This window comes from Vipera berus (genome assembly GCF_964194415.1).
Source record: "Vipera berus genome assembly, chromosome: 4".
Lineage (NCBI taxonomy): Eukaryota > Metazoa > Chordata > Lepidosauria > Squamata > Viperidae > Vipera > Vipera berus.
Window position 1 is genome coordinate 58,029,913 of NC_138206.1, and position 16,590 is coordinate 58,046,502.

At 42.8% G+C, this 16,590-nt stretch overlaps 1 protein-coding gene across 1 annotated transcript in view; it reads left to right on the forward strand.

Moving 5' to 3' along the window:
• Positions 1-16,590, forward strand: part of PDE9A (phosphodiesterase 9A) — a gene marked incomplete at its 5' end in the record, with an annotated part of 81,725 nt that overhangs the window by 21,793 nt on the left and 43,342 nt on the right. The window contains 2 exon segments of the mRNA XM_081327934.1: positions 237-314; positions 2,943-2,986. Coding sequence (XP_081184060.1) covers positions 237-314; positions 2,943-2,986 — 122 coding nt within the window.

The window sequence follows — 16,590 nt, forward strand, 5'->3', positions numbered from 1 at the left end:
ACCACGCTTTCCACTACAACATAAGATATTTATTTGAATACTCCAGTCTTTCTTAACCTGGAATTCAACAATAGGATTCTGCAATACTTATTTTGGCACTCTTCTTCCCTTAAACAGTTGTAGGCAGCAACTTTTTAAACTACCTGTCAAACTTCCTATTAAAAACGTGCAATTGCAGTGCAAAGGCTGGGTTCTAACCTGGTTCAATAAACCTAGCTTTAAACTTTGTCTTCCAGGAATACAACCATTTCACTCTTCACATCCGATGACTGCATGGTATCCATTGATCCCACTATGCCATCCAACTCAGAAAGGCAGGTATATCTTGTTATGATTGAAGAGCTAGCTTCACAAAATGGAGGTTGGTTTTTTTTTTTACTCAGAAGTTGTCCTTTTGTATTCCTGGTTAATGGGAGACCACAAAAATTACTATTGCAACTCTGAAGATCCTTTTAAAACTAAAACCTTATACATTAAGAAAAGTATAAGGAGTTTTATCTGGGGGAAAAGTATGCCGCAAAGAATTAGCTTATATAAAAACAAAACATCTGAGTTTTTCTGAGGCTTACATTGTGATTATATGCACTGATGGTCCTTCACTAGAAGAAACAAACAAAACATCATTCTTAATGCAGGAAGTTTGGGACATGTGTATCAATTAGTGGTCAGAAACCCTAACATTCTCCTATTCCCAAAGCTCCTCTTCTTTTCCCAATACTTCTCTGTTTCTGCTATAATTTCCCATCACAGCGGTTTACACTGAAAAGTCATTTTTATTCTTCACAATCTATAAGGTTTTAGCCTCAAGCAGACACATACTGTCCCCATCTGTGTTAATCAGATGGGGACTGTAGCCAAGAAATTAAAAGACGCTTGCTCCTCGGGAGGAAAGCCATGGCAAATCTAGACAGCAAACTAAAAAGCAGAGACATCACTCTGTCAACAAAAGTGCATATAGTCAAGGCTATGGTCTTCCCAGTTGCAATATATGGCAGTGAAAGTTGGACCATAAAAAAGGCTGAGTGCCAAAGAATTGAGGCCTTTGAACTGTGGTGCTGGAGAAGACTCCTGCGAGTCCCTTGGACTGCAAGGCAATCAAACCGGTCAGTCCTAGAGGAGAGATCAACCCCGACTGCTCTTTAGAAGGCCAGATCCTGAAGTTGAAACTCAAGTACTTTGGCCACCTTATGAGAAGTAAGGACTCACTGGAGAAGAGCCTAATGCTGGGAAAGGTTGAGGGCAAGAGAAGAAGGGGACAATAGAGAATGAGGTGGCTGGATGGAGTCACTGAAGTAGTAGGCGCAGTGGCGTAGCGTGGGGGGTGCAGGGGGGGCCGGCCGCACCGGGCGCAACATCTGGGGGGGGCGCGCTCGACGGCGCCGGGATCCGGCAGGGCGGAGGCACCGGAGCCCCAGCCGGGAAGGGCCTGACGCCCCACGGCGCGCCACACACACACACACACACACAAACACACAACCACACAGCGTGACTCCTCCTTCGGGCCGCTCCGCCTTCGCTCCGGCGCTGGACGGAAGCCTTCTCTCCCTCCTCCCCCCCCCACAAAGGAGAAGGCGGCTCCTGAGCGTGCACAGAGCACGGCCCTCCTGCAAGCCTGGGGCTCCGCTGCGGAGGCTCTCCCAAGGCGCTCCCGGGGTTGCCAAAGGCGGGGGGGGGCGCGGCGGGGCTTGAAAGAGGGTGGATTTCCCGCGGGGGGAGGATCGCTGCAGCGTCTCTCCGGGGGTCCCTGCTCTGGAACGAAAGCTGCGTCGGCAGGTTGCCGATCCAACCGTGCATCGGCGATCGGGACCGCCCCCCCGACACACGTCGCCAGCAGCGAGAGTTTCCAGCCAGGCCGGCGAATCTTTGGGGTGAGGTGCCAAAGAGAAGGAGGCGGCTTGGCTTGGATAAGCAGCGTCTGGGCAGAAAATAGGTCGGGCGCCGCAGCAAGTATGAATTCCTAGGGTTCAGCCTAAGCAGGCAAAGCTGCAGGGTGGGTTGGTTGGCTTTTCCGGCTTTGGAATAACCTTGGGAAGCTGAGGCATTGTAAGTTGGAAGTCATTGTTTGTTGCCTAACATGTTGGGTCAACCCCACGCCACATGCTAAGCCATAAACCGTGGTTGGTATCCAGGGTTTAGGACAAGATGGAGAAAACTAGCCAATTGTGGGATCATAAATCTTGATGAAGCCCATCATCGCTCCATGTGATGTATGCACTCAATCTACAAACGTAGTCCAAGCCTATTCACATCTGTTGTAAGGTCATTCTCTCGTGGGGTTTATCCTGACGTCCACTAAGAGTGGAACAAACATGCCCCATTAACCATTTTCAACGCCATGTCCTCTCTTTGTCTCATCCTAAATCACAGCTGAGGCACCTTAAAGTTGCCTTGTTTCAGTGTTAAACTAGCATTTTCCCTCTTCTCCAGAGACCCTTTTTTGCCTTGAACCTAACTCAGGGGTAGGCAACCTTGGCTCTTTTATGACTCATGGACTTCAACTCCCAGAATTCCTGAGCTAGTGGAAGAGACTCGAGTGCTAAAATCCACAGGTTAGGGGGCGCAAATTACTTGCCTTGCCCCGGGTGCTGACAACCCACGCTACGCCACTGAGTAGGCGTGAGCTTAAATGGACTCCAGAAGATGGTAGAGGACAGGAAGGCCTGGAGGAACGTTGTCCATAGGGTCACGATGGGTCAGACACGACTTCGCAGCTAACAACAACAACAGACACATACTGTAATGTTCCATTAACAGAATTATATATGTGAGTAGCATGGTCTGATCATAGTCAAGACCTCCTCACTTTATTGGAGGTGAACAGGTAAATTTTCTGTACTTAAATGATAAGCAAGGGATGTGTATAGCACTCCTTTTTCATCACAATAGTGTTAATCATTTGGAAAAAACATGCTGTAAGGGTTTTTTTTCTCTCCTTCCTGTAGGACTCCTTACAAAGTAATACCTGTGGCTGCTGGACAACAAACAGGTAAATTATATTTTAAACTGAAATAATTTTAGAACTGTTCTCAAGGTTGTAAACCTGTATTGAAATGATATTTGATATGATACTTAAATCAGAATTAAAAACAAATTTACTGGGCATTTTAAGCCCACTAATTTTAATAAGATAACCCTTGAGGTACCATGACTGTGCCATAGGAGATATCATTTTACAGTTTCAGTATTATTTTCATGTAGTTGACTCATCTGTTTGACACACTTGTTTGCCAACATTTAAATTCTATAATGTACTAACATCTGGTATGCTAGTACATTTGCTTCTCTTTCAAAAGGTTTGTTGGAAAAATATTTTTACATAAAATTGAAAATGATTTTAAAAAGTCTCTAAAAAGGATTAAGTATTCTAACTGGCAGGGCTTTTTTTCTCATAGAACGCTCAGAACGGAGTTCCGGCACCTTTTTTGGATGGAACCTTGTAGGGTAGGCAAGGCGGGTTGTATGACATGTGTGAGTTCCGGCACCTTTTTCTTTTACAAAAAAAGCACTGCTAACTGGAATAAAAGTGCCCGTTCAATGGCAAAATACACTTGTAGATAACAGACTTACTTTCTCATTATTTGATTTTTCTACATCTGAGCAGTTCAAAAGTATGAGGTGATTCTGATTATGAAAATGGTTTTTTTAAAGACCCAAGATACAAGGTACTTAGAGATGTACTTACTGTCAGGAACAAAACAAAAGAGAAGTGGTCTCCAAGGACATGACAAGGAATGTTGGATCAGCACAGATTTATACAGCTGCCCTAGGATGAGGTTCATATAAGATACAAGCCAATTTATCAGGTTGGTAAATACGGCTTCAGAAGAATCCCAAGGAGTTGGTTGAATATTAAGGATATGCCCTATCACTTTTATGCCAAACCTATAATGTGCCACCAAGACTATGTTTTTTAATTATATTGTGACAGTGTTCTTCTGGCAGCAAATCCTTTTTCCTAATGCTTTGGCCTAGAAAGGCCTGAGTGTAATCACAGCTGTGATGCTGAGGGGGGGGGGGGGAAATCAAGAACTGTTTCATTGGCTTCTTTCCTGATGGTTGCTGTAAAATTGACTCTGATAGGAATCCTTTATTCTTAATTAAACTTTCATTGATTGCTGTGAGCTGTTTGGGGAAATCACTTTGCCATATTGCCTTTTCCTGGGTGGCTAAGTAATCTAATTATGTCATTCTCCCACATGATTCTTGCTGATGGACCTTGTGGCCAATGCTTGTTTCCAGATCTAAACCACTTTTTTGTTCCCAGATGTTTTGGGGATAAGAGAGGGCTCTTGGATTTCTAGATATCTAGCGCTGAGATTTTATGCTTCCCTGGGACAATTTATTACAATACAGCTACCCATGGAGCACTACTTATATGTCAACATCCTTAGATAAGACGGTGCTCTTGAGAGAATAGATGACTTTTTTTCTCTAGAATTCAAGAAAAATAAGTACTTGAGCCAGTTCCAAGATGGGTTGAGAGTAGTTCAGCCAGCACTTCAGGACAGATTCGAGCAAATATTGTTAATTTGCAGTTCTCTAACTGGAGAGAAAGATTAAAATGTTCCAGCACTTCCATGATCCAGTTTCCTTTGAAGGAATATCATGGGATACTTATTGTGTGTTATTTACATTCATGCTGACAGTAGCTGAAGCTGTATATCTAAATAACTTCTAAATGCCCTAAGCCTTCTGTGGCTCCACATTCAGTATCACTGTTATGAATCTGGCTCTGTCTTTCAAAATGACAAGCATTTTACATGTGGGTGGGAACATCTGAATTATATCACTTCCTTGGGAAGGGTGAGGGAGAAGTGGAACAAGATAAAGACACGGACTTCTAGTCCTGCTCCACAATGCTTACCACAGATCTGCTGCTAAACACACAGTCAAAGGTGAAAAAAGAGCTGTGGGCTAGACTTCAACATGTGAGTGAACATACCTATTATTTATCTGATTATCTTTATCTTTTCATCTTCTTTTTCAAACAGTTGCTTTGTTTGTCTTGAGCTCTGACACAGATGTCTAGAAATTAGGCCAAAGTCCTTGTGAAATTAAACAACCCTAAGACAAGTTTCTGATCCTTGACTGAGAAATTGTTCAAAAACAATTTCTACAGGGGTTGTCTCATTTATGCAAAAGATAACACTCACCCAGATTCCCTTTCCAAACACTATAAAAGAAAAAAAAAAGAAAAAATCCAAACCCAGCCTGGTAATCCTCTCCAGCTGATCACCCTAAGCACAGGAAATTACCACTTTAGTGCATAAATATGGAAAATGAAATAAGGGCATATATTTTTCTTTCTGATACTTACGCACAATCCTATCCTATTGACTCAAGTAAGACAGTCCAAGAATACAATGATTTTTCATGATCATAAATATCTGCATTGTGCTGTTTAAATATTTCCTTTATTGTGATCTTTCCTGGCATTTTGCATGACAAATTTGGCTGCACAGGCAGGAAGCCACGGCAAGCAATCTAACAAGGGATTCTCTGATATTACTAACAGTTTTCTGATGCCTTAAGGTTCCCCCTCCCACTCAAATAATTTCCCTTAATCTTTTAAAATGAAGGTGCAGGGAATTAAAATGTGTGCTATTAAAGGCAAGAATAAATTCTCATGTTTTTATATAGATCCTGCTCTGATTGTAGCAGCCTGCATTCATGAACAGCAAAATAGATTTTTGTTTGTTGTATCTGCATCCACTGGTTTCCTGGCCAGATCTGAAGGCTGAGATAATGTGACTTAAGCAAAAGAGGTCAAATAAACTGCTTTATTCCCACACTGCAGGTGTTGCATCCACAGCATAAGCCCCTGTGGAATATCATGTACTCATCCTGGGAAGAGCTCCCATTGACGTCAGGCTAGGGACCTTACAGAGTGCATTACAGATCAAGAATGACTAAATCCAAGGCAGCCAGAGGGAAAACCTGGGTTTTACCCCACAGCTGTTATCAATTAGTAATTTCTGCATTTCTCTCTAGGATATTGAAGGGTGAGGGAAAGAATCCTGTTTCTATCCCTAATCCCCAGGTTTGCAAAACAACCCCAACAATAAAAATACAGTACTTTTGACAATGTGGCATACTTTTGTTGTGTACTGGGTTCGTTGCTTGAGAGAAGAGATGAGGCGAGTGAGTTCAGTCAGGAACATTCTTTATTTGCTTGTAGGAACCGAACTGGGGAACAGGGCTGAGAATGCAGCTATTTATACCCTGGCCTCTAGGTGGCAGCCAATAGGTTTAAAGCAACCTATTGCCGCCCTAGAAGCAGCCAATGGCGGCGCTGGAGACGGGTTGTTTGAGGAGCTGGGAGCCGTTAGCCAGCTCCTTGCTTAAGCAACTTTCCAGCAATCAAACCCACATGATAACACAAAGCCCAATACATTACACCCCTCCCCCCTAGAATGTACACACATTATAGCAACAAAACGAATAAGTACAGCAATTACAGTGTTTGCAAAATACACAATAGTAGTATGCATGAGTACAGCATTGTTTCAAATGTTCAGTAATACAGAGGCTTTCCTGACTAGCAGCAATTTCAGTGACAAACACAACATTATAGCACGATTATTTTAGGAGAAAATCCTGTAAGTATGCAGGAGGATTGCGAACCCTTGTGGATTGCCTGGGAGAATCCGGCAACTCCCAGTCTACCAGCTTGTCCACTGGGCTGGGTAGACCAGGGTCCTTGAGTCCAAGAGAGTCTGGCTGACTCGAATTTCTCTGGCTGATCGTTCCAGGTCGGCCCACCCTAGAGTCCATTGTTCGCGCAGAGTTAGCACAGTGACTGTATTGTTCAGGTTGACTTTCCCCATCGGGGGGCTCATGTTGCACTCCCGGGCTTTGCCCCTCTACGACCACCTCCCCGTTGCTCTGACTACTAGGGTCCTCAGAGCATGTGAATTGTTCGGCCTGGCTGCCAGTTTGAGGTCCTTGAATTGTTACCTGGAATGAAGTCCTCGCTTTGTGGCCATTCAGGAAACCGCTTCCTCAGCTGATCAATATGGCAGTGAATGACTCACCTGCCATCTAGGGTCACTTTGTATGGGAGAGGGCCTGAGATTTTAGTGATTTTGCCTGGCACCCACAAGTTCCCATGCCCATAGTTCTGGGCCCACACCCCATCACCCACTTGCAATCCTCTCAGAGGTCTTGGGCAAGAGGCGTCAGCTGCCATCCAGTCTGGGTGCAACCTGTCCAGTTTCATGATTAGCCGCCTTCCCCAGTGCAGCTCTGCTGGGCTTTTGCCAGTTGCCATGCACAGCGTGGTATGCTGGCAGAGCAAAAAATCAGCCAGTCTATGGTGCCAATCCCCAATCACTATGTGCTTCAGTGACTCCTTTGTAGTGTGCACCATTCATTCAGCTTGACCATTGCTAGACGGATGAAATGGAGCCAATGTCACATGACTAATGAGGTTAGCCCTCAAGAAGGCTTGAAATTATGCAGTTGTGAACTGGGCCCTGTTATTGGATACTACAACGTCCGGTAGCCCATGCATTGCAAAGAGTTTCCTAAGCACCTGGATGGTCCTAGCAGTAGTCATATTCACGACTGGAATAACTTCCAGCCATTTAGAGTGGCTGTCGACCACTATAAAAAATAGCTGTCCCTGAAAGGGCCCAGTGAAGTCGATATGAATCCTCGACCAGGGAGTGTGTGTCTCCTCCCATCTATGGACAGGAGCATGTGGCATCTCAGGCTTAGACTGCTGACACGTGTAACACCCGTGTACTTGAGCTTCTATGGCTTTATCTAATCCTGGCCACCATAAATAGCTTTGTGCCAATGCCTTCATCTGGACAATACCCGGATGACCTTTATGAAGTGATTGCAGTACCCTGTCCCTTAATGAAGTGGGAACAATGACCCTGCTCCCCCATAGAATACAACCCTTGTGAGCTGAAAGCTCGTGTCTACGTGTGAAGTAGCTCTGGAACTCAGGTCCAGGACTGTTTTCTAGCTACCCCATGTGAATCCAGGAAAACACTCTGTTTAAAATCTTGTCTGCAGCAGTTTCTGCAGTTACATCCCCAGCATGGAGGGGAAACTCTGGCAAGTCCTAAATAGACAAAATGCGGGCCGCTGGAGCTGGATCTGGCTCGATTTGAGGCAATGGAAGCCTGCTGAGGCCATCTGCATGGCCCATATCTTTGCTGGGTTTGTGAATTAGCCTGAAACTGTAGGCCAATAAAAAGATGGACCATCTTAACATCCTAGGGGATAAAATGTGGGGTGTCTGTCTGTCTGTAGTGAATAACCCCAATAGCGGTTTATGGTCTGTGAAGACCATGAAGTCCCTGCCATACAAGTAGTCGTGGAATTTTTTTACTCCAGCTACAATTGCCAATGCCTCTTTATCAATTTTTGCATAATTATGCTCTGCGGAGGACAGTGTCCTAGAATAGAAAGCAATTGGAACTTGAGTCCCATCGCTCTCCAAGTGGCTTAAAACAGCCCCCACCCCATATGGGGATGGGTCACATGCAAGGCATACCAGCATTGACTCTTTAAATTGGGTGATCGTTGAACTGGCAGACAGTAGGGCCTTCAACGCCTTAAAGCTGCTTTCATGTACCTTGGTCCATTTCCAAGCAGTGTTTTTATCCAAGAGCTGGTATAACGGTTCTGCCACTGCAGCCTTGTTAGGAAGGAATGAATGGTAAAAATTTAGGAGGCCTAGGAATGCCTGAAGCTCTCCTTTTGTCTTGGGGCTAGGTACCATCTGAATGGCTTTCAATTTGGACTCAGCAGGGTGGATGCCATCGGCATCGATATGGAAACCCAAGAACTCAGTTGAAGGGACTCCAATGCTACACTTGTTTTTCTTAAGTTTAAGGCCCGCTTTGCGAAGCTGTTGAAGGACGGTTCTGAGCCTCCTTGCAAGCACCTCAGTGGACTCACTGGTAATGAGCACATCGTCGAAATAGGGGCAGACCCCCAGAATGCCCTTGAGCGTGCACTCCATAATGCCTTGAAAAATGCCAGGGGCCACACTAACCCCAAATTGCAGGCATTTTAATTTAAAAGCCCCCCTGTGAGTTACAATAGTCTGTGCTGCTGCTATGGCCTCATCCACAGGAAGCTGTTGGTAGGTCTGAGCCAAATCTAACTTTGCAAAAACTGTACCCCTTGCAGTGATGCCAGGATGTGGCTCATTACTGGCACCGGATACACATGCTGTTTGAGTGCACGATTAATTGTGCACTTGTAACCAGTGCATATTCTGACCTCTCCATTGGCTTTTAGTGGGGTGATGATTGGGGTTTCCCATTCACCCCCATCTATGGGCTGTAGTACCCCCTGTTTGACTAGCTTATCTAATTCAGCGTCTATCTTGTGTTTAAGAGCAAATGGCACTCTATGAGGTTTAATCCTGACCGGCACTACAGTAGGATCTAGTTTAAATGTTATTGGCGGGCCCTTGTAAGTTCCTAGACTTGAGTCAAACACATCTGCGAACTCCTCGCATACTGTCTCTCAACTCATGACTTGCATCCGGTTGATACTGGTGGCTTGGATGCCTAATGCATCAAACCAATCGAGCCTGATCAGGCTCGTTCACTGACCCCCTACTACAACAACATCCAGGTGCCCAGAAAACCCCTTAAATTTGACGGCCAGTGTGGCCTCGCCCTAGACTGCAACTCTGGCATTCTGGAAGTCGGTCAGTGTAATATCAGATGGCCTGAGCTTGGCCCATCTCTTGCTGTGATTGCAGACAAAATTAAATGTTTCAAGTGATATGATGGACATGGCTGAGCCTGTGTCCAGCTCCATCTTGCAAGAGACCCCTTGCAACTTGACCTGAAGTCAAAATTTTGGCTTAATTGGGCAGTGAGCTCCTTTGCGGCAAATGCTTCTATTGCTGGAACAAAACCCTATGCTAAACTGTCCCGGGGCCCAGGTACCTCTCCTGATTGGAATGTCTGACTGGCGGTTCGATTGCCAGTCCTTCTGGCAACCTCTGCAGATGGACACGATGTGGCCGGTTTTCCCGCAGGCCTGGCACGTGGCTGTCTGGAACCTACAGTCCATGTGTTGGTGGCAGATGCCACACCCTGGGCACCTAAGGAAGAGATCTGTCTTGTAAGTTGTCCCTTATTGCTTGTCACTGCGATGCTGTTGGTTGTCGTGCCTTTGGAGCTTGCCAACTGCTGTGTTGTCGTCGGAGTCTTCAGCATGTTCGGCATCCTCGTGGTGGACAGTCTCCTCGTGCTGTGCTGTTTTGGCAGGCCGCATGGCCCTTACGGCCCTGGTGGCAGCTTCATCCGCCATGATCTCCTTCAACGCATCTGGGAATGACAGAGTCTCTTTGGCGAAGAGTTTTTGTTGCAACTGTCAATTCCAGAGGCCGCAGACGAGCCGGTCCCAGAGTCTCTCCTCTACGTCGAAGAACTGGCATAGGTATGCGGCCTGCCTCAACACCATGATGAATTCAGACGCTGTTTCACCCGGCTGCTGAACCCTCTGTTCGAACATGTAGTGCCAAGCAATTACCGACAGCTTGGGCTGGAAGTGGTCACTGAGCCGTTTCTTCAAGTCCATGAACGTTACGGACTCCAATGGCATCGGCGCGAACAAGTTCTCTGCGATGTCGAACATGGCTGGGCCGCAAACACACAGGAGCGTAGGGGCCTTCAGGCCATCCTCAGTGACTTGGTTGGCGTAGAGGTAGTTCTCGACTCTGGATAGATATGAAGACCATCTTTCCAGGTGAGCTATGTCAAATTCTTCCAGCTTTCCGACCTTCACCATTTTGGGTTGATCTTCACTGCTGGGGCTCGTTGTCTTCTTGTCCTGCTCCTCCGTATGCCCAGGGACTGATCCTCAGGGCTCGTGGTCACTAGCGTGGCTGTGCAAGGCCGACCATAGAGGGGGGGAATTGCATTCCCACCAGGCGCATTCCGGTCTCACTCCTAGTGACTCTCAGCTCTGTTGAAGGAGCAGAATCCCATCCTCGTCACCAGTGTTGTGTACTGGGTTCATTGCTTGAGACAAGAGATGAGGCGAGTGAGTTCTGTCAGGAACATTCTTTATTTGCTTGTAGGAACTGAACTGGGGAACAGGGCTGCGAATGCAGCTATTTATACCCTGGCCTCTAGGTGGCGGCCAATAGGTTTAAAGCAACCTATTGCCACCCTAGAAGCAGCCAATGGCGGCGCTGGAGACGGGTTGTCTGAGGAGCTGGGAGCCGTTAGCCAGCTCCTTGCTTAAGCAACCTTCCAGCAATCAAACCCACGTGATAATACAAAGCCCAATACATTACACCTTAATCTTGATATTTTGTTGTGGTGGGGGGACCTACAACTGTGGTTCCCCTACCATGAGGAAATCACGGTGCATGCTTGAGTGAACAGAAGTAGAGAAAAGGTTTGCATGGAAACCACGTGTTGTTTGCCACCTTCTTCAAGATATAGTGAGTGGGATAGTTCTTAATCCAAAGAGTGGCCTAAACAGATACTTTGGCACAGCATGTTACTTTTGCACAAGGGGCCGTCTAGCAGGATCACTACTTGTTTTCCCTAATAATGCTTTGAACACTATCGTAGCTGGTCATAAATTCTCACTCTGAACCAAAAGGTTATAAAAACATCCACTTTCCCTCTAACTGGCCACAGATTGGATGATACTGATAACAAGGAATTATACATGGAAAATTACTGCTTGCTATCTGTGGATTTTTATTATGAAAGTTTGCAACTGTAACAGGACTACAATTTTTCCACAGATATTTCCACAGCTATATAGGATAATACCTTAATCGCTCTAAGAAATATTTGTAGCCTGGCATTCTATGGGTTATCTTTGGAAATGTCTGATGAAGTTCATAATATAGCAGGCAGTTTTATACAGCTCAGGCAACCCATCCTTTGCAGCAGATTCACTGACTTTCAGTACATTTTTAAGCTAAATTTTGTTACACATTTCAGCTCTACCTTTATGAAAATTCTCCTATTTCCTTATTGTTACATCTAGAATCTTTTTATCTAGAGAAAATTGCCTTTCGTGCTGATATATTTTCAATAATGACAGATTATCTATCCATCCATCCATTCATCAAAAAATAAATTAACTGTTCAACTTTTTCCCACAGAAGAGAATTCACATATTTGTTGGAAATTCCTAACACATCTAGAAATCACCAACTGAGGGAGGCCGAAATTTTTTTTCTGAATCTTTCTCCAAAACTCAGAAGGATCACAATGAATTTTCTTGAGATAACATGGGGAAATGCCTTTGCTTGAAATTTTGAAGTACAGGTAGTCCTCAACTTAATGCCACAATTCAGCCCCACATTTCTGTTGTTAAGTGAATTTTGCCCCATATTACGACTTTTCTTGCCACAGTTGTTTTTTTTTATTGAAAAGTTTTAAAATACATTTTATCTTTAACAATCCCCCCTCCCCCTCCCCTACCTATCCCTCCCTACCCCTCCCCCCCCTTTCCCCCCTCCCCCCCTGACTTCCCAGAGCTAAGTACAGGGTATAAAAACAAAGAACAATCATAAACATCCATATGCTACCAACAATAAATTCTTAAATCTATCACTCTCTAGCTCATATAAGATAACTACAAACAATACTAATATTTCATATAGAGAGGGGGAAAAAAGAAAATAGAAAGGAAGACTTATTCAAATGCTAAGTGAAACTTTTTAGTCCCGTATTTCTTCTGGATATATTCAATCCATTTTTTCCACTCCATAATATAACGTTCTTGCGAATGATCTTTCAAATAAGCTGAAATCTTTGCCATTTCTGCCAGGTCAGAAACCTTTAAAGTCCATTCTTCTATAGTCGGCAGTTCCTCCTTCTTCCAATACTGACCTATTAAAAGTCTTGCTGCTGTAACTAAATTTAACATCAACTTAGTGTCCACAACAGTAGCATCTGTAATTATACCCAACAAAAAGAATTGCGGACAAAACTTTATCTTTTGCTTGAAGATCTTCTGCATATTCCACCAAATTTTTATCCAAAAAGCCTTGACCTTTTTACAAGTCCACCATATGTGAAAATATGTTGCATCTTCACCACCACACCTCCAGCATTTTGGCTGATAGTTCGGATACATACTTGCAAGCTTTTTAGGATCTAAATGCCATCTATAAAACATTTTATAAAAGTTCTCTCTTAAGTTTTGAGCTTGTGTAAATTTTACGTTCCTCACCCAGATCTTTTCCCACGTATCCATTGTAATAACTTCTTGGATGTTCTGGGCCCATTTTATCATACAGTCTTTAACCAGTTCTGTTTCTGAATCAATTTCTATCAATGCAAGATATATCCGTTTGATATGTGCTGGACCCTGATTTCTAATTTGCTTTATCAAATTTTCATCAGTCATTGCAAAACCAGTTTTCTGATCTTCTTTCCACCTGGCCCGTAATTGAGTATATTGAAACCAGGTTTGAACAATCTTCTCATCTCGCAAGAAATTATACGATTTTAAACACCATACACTTCTTTCCAAGCTTAAAATCTCCTTATACGTGGTCACGTCATGTTTGAAACCAACATTTATGTTTTCTATTGCGTGTTTTGGAATTGCCCACAATGGTATCTTACAGTCTAACTTGTATCTATACTTCTTCCAAACTCTCAACAATGCCTGTCTTAAAATATGCACTTTAAACACATTATCTACCTTCTTATCATACAACAAATATGCATGCCAGCCAAATAACAAGTCGTGGCCCTCAAGATTTAATAATCTCTCTTGTGTCAAATTAATCCAATCACTTATCCCTGCTAACGCAGCAGCTTCATAATATAATTTAAGATTGGGCATTTTAAGACCACCTCTTTCACGAGTATCCTGCATAATCTTAAGTTTAACTCGTGGCCTTTTCCCTGCCCAAACAAATTTGTTGATACCCCGTTGCCATTCTTCCAAATTAGAATCTTTCTTAAGAACCGGTATCATTTGAAATAAGAATAAAAATTTAGGCAGGACATTCATTTTCACTGCTGCGATTCTTCCCAACAAAGACAATTGCAATTTTTCCCAACTCTCCATTTCTTTTTGAATTTTACCCCATAGTTTTTCATAGTTATTTTTATATAACTTTGTATTAGAGGGTGACAAAAACACCCCCAAATATTTGACCCTTTTAGCAATCTCAAATCCAGTTAATCCTTCTAAAAGAGCCTTTTGCGATACTGTCATATTTTTGTCCAGAATTTTAGTTTTTTGTGCATTAACTTTAAATCCAGAAACCCTCCCATATTGCATTATTATCTCCATCAGGTCCACAACAGAATTTTCTGGCTGGGTCACTGTAACAACCAGATCGTCTGCGAACGCCCTCAATCTATAATCCTGATCTCTAATTTGTATACCCTTAATTCTTTCCGAACTCCGTATTTTTACTAGTAATATCTCCAATGTTAACACAAATAGTAAAGGCGATAACGGACACCCTTGCCTTGTGCCCTTCTCAATATTACATGCTTCAGTCAAACTATTGTTAACTATTATTCGGGCAGTTTGTTTTTGATATAATGCCCTAATTGGTTGCAAAAATTTATCCCCAAAATTCATTTTATCTAAAACTTTCATCAAAAATTGCCAATTCAATTGATCAAAAGCTTTTTCAGCATCTAAAAAAATTAGCGCCGCAGGGATCTGGTTGTTCCTTTCCAAAAACTCTAACACATCAACTATATGCCTCACATTATTTTTCATTTGCCTACCACTAATAAACCCAGTTTGATCCCCATGAATCACCTGTTGCAGAACCCTCATCAATCTGTTAGCCAACACCTTAGCAAATATTTTATAATCTGTATTTAAAAGTGATATCGCCACAGTTGTTAAGTGAATCACTGCACTTGATAAGTCAGTAAGTTGATTGTTAAGTGAATCTGGCTTCCCCATTGACTTTGCTTGTCAGAAGGTCAGAAAAAGTGAACATGTGACCCTCGGGACACAGCAACGGTCATAAGTATGAACCTCTGAATTTTGGATCACATGATCATGGGGAATGCTGCAAAGGTTGTAACTGTGAAAAATGGCCATAAGTCACATTTTTCTTTATCTCTGTTGTAACTTTGAACAGTCACTAAATGAACTGTTGTAAGTCGAGGGCTACCTGTACTGTAATGCCTCTCACCATTTATTCATACAGGATAGGGTGCGTGGTTAACCTACAGTCTCATCACACTGTTATATGGAAATATATTGGTTGATGAATTGATTATATTCCATCTAGCTGACTCTAGAATAAAAGTATTATCTAGAAACACAACACAGTGGATATCCTTTAATTGCTACTCCTGCGATATAAGCTTTTCTAAATGTTTACAGTCACATAGCCCTTCTGGAGAGTACTGCAATGCTCTTCCTTATTAATGGGTCCCAGTCAGCAGTGTCTCCCATTTGTAACCCTCTCAAGATTTCCCACCATTGCTTCCCTGCAGGTAGTCCTTGACGTACAATTGAGCTCAAAATTTCTGTTGTTAAGTGAGTCATTTGTTATGTGAGTTTTGCCCCATTTTACCACCTTTCTTGCCACAGTTGTTAAGTGAATCACTGCACTTGATAAGTTAGTAACCCGGTTGCTAAGTGAATCTGGCTTCCCCATTGACTTTGCTTGTCAGAAGGTCGCAAAAGGGGATCGCATGAACTTGGGACATGGTCATAAGTATGAACCAATTGCCAAGCCTCTGAATTTTGGATCACATGATCATGGGAAATGCTGCAGAGATTGTAACTGTGAAAAACGGCCATAAGTCACATTTTTCAGTGCTGTTGTAACTTTGAATGATAATGCTGTAACTCAAGGACTACCTGTATTTTGTCTTTACAATCTAATAATAAACATGTTACAGAGAAAAGGGTGGGGAAATGGTACAATATTTGTTATGTAGGAGCTTTATAAAACCCAGAAGCAGCTTTTCTTTCCTCCCTCCACTGCCCCACCATTGAAAAACAGAAAATCAGCAAATCAAGTCAAACCATGTCCAAGGATTTATCTATATATCTATATATCTATATATTTATATTATTTATATATCTATAGATAGATAGATAGATAGATAGATAGATAGATAGATAGATAGATAGATAGATAGATAGATAGATAGATAGATAGAGATAGATATAAGAGATAGAGATAGATAGATGATAGATAGATGATAGATAGATAGATAGATAGATAGAGATAGATATAAGAGATAGAGATAGATAGATGATAGATAGATGATAGATAGATGATAGATAGATAGATAGATAGATAGATAGATAGATAGATAGATAGATAGATAGATAGATACAGATATAAGAGATAGAGATAGATAGATGATAGATAGATAGATAGATAGATAGATAGATAGATAGATAGATAGATAGATAGATAGATAGATAGATAGATAGATAGATAGATAGATTGGTGTGCTTATATGTAGACACATTTTAATACCAAGGCTACCATACCTGAGCTCCAAAAATCAAATCAGCCGCTATATGAACTGATCTCTGTTTCTCAAAAAAGCAGTGAGTAAGAAAAGATTGATTTTTTTCCTTGCCAATTTTAACCTAGCATTTAAACGTACATCAAATAGACAGAATCAC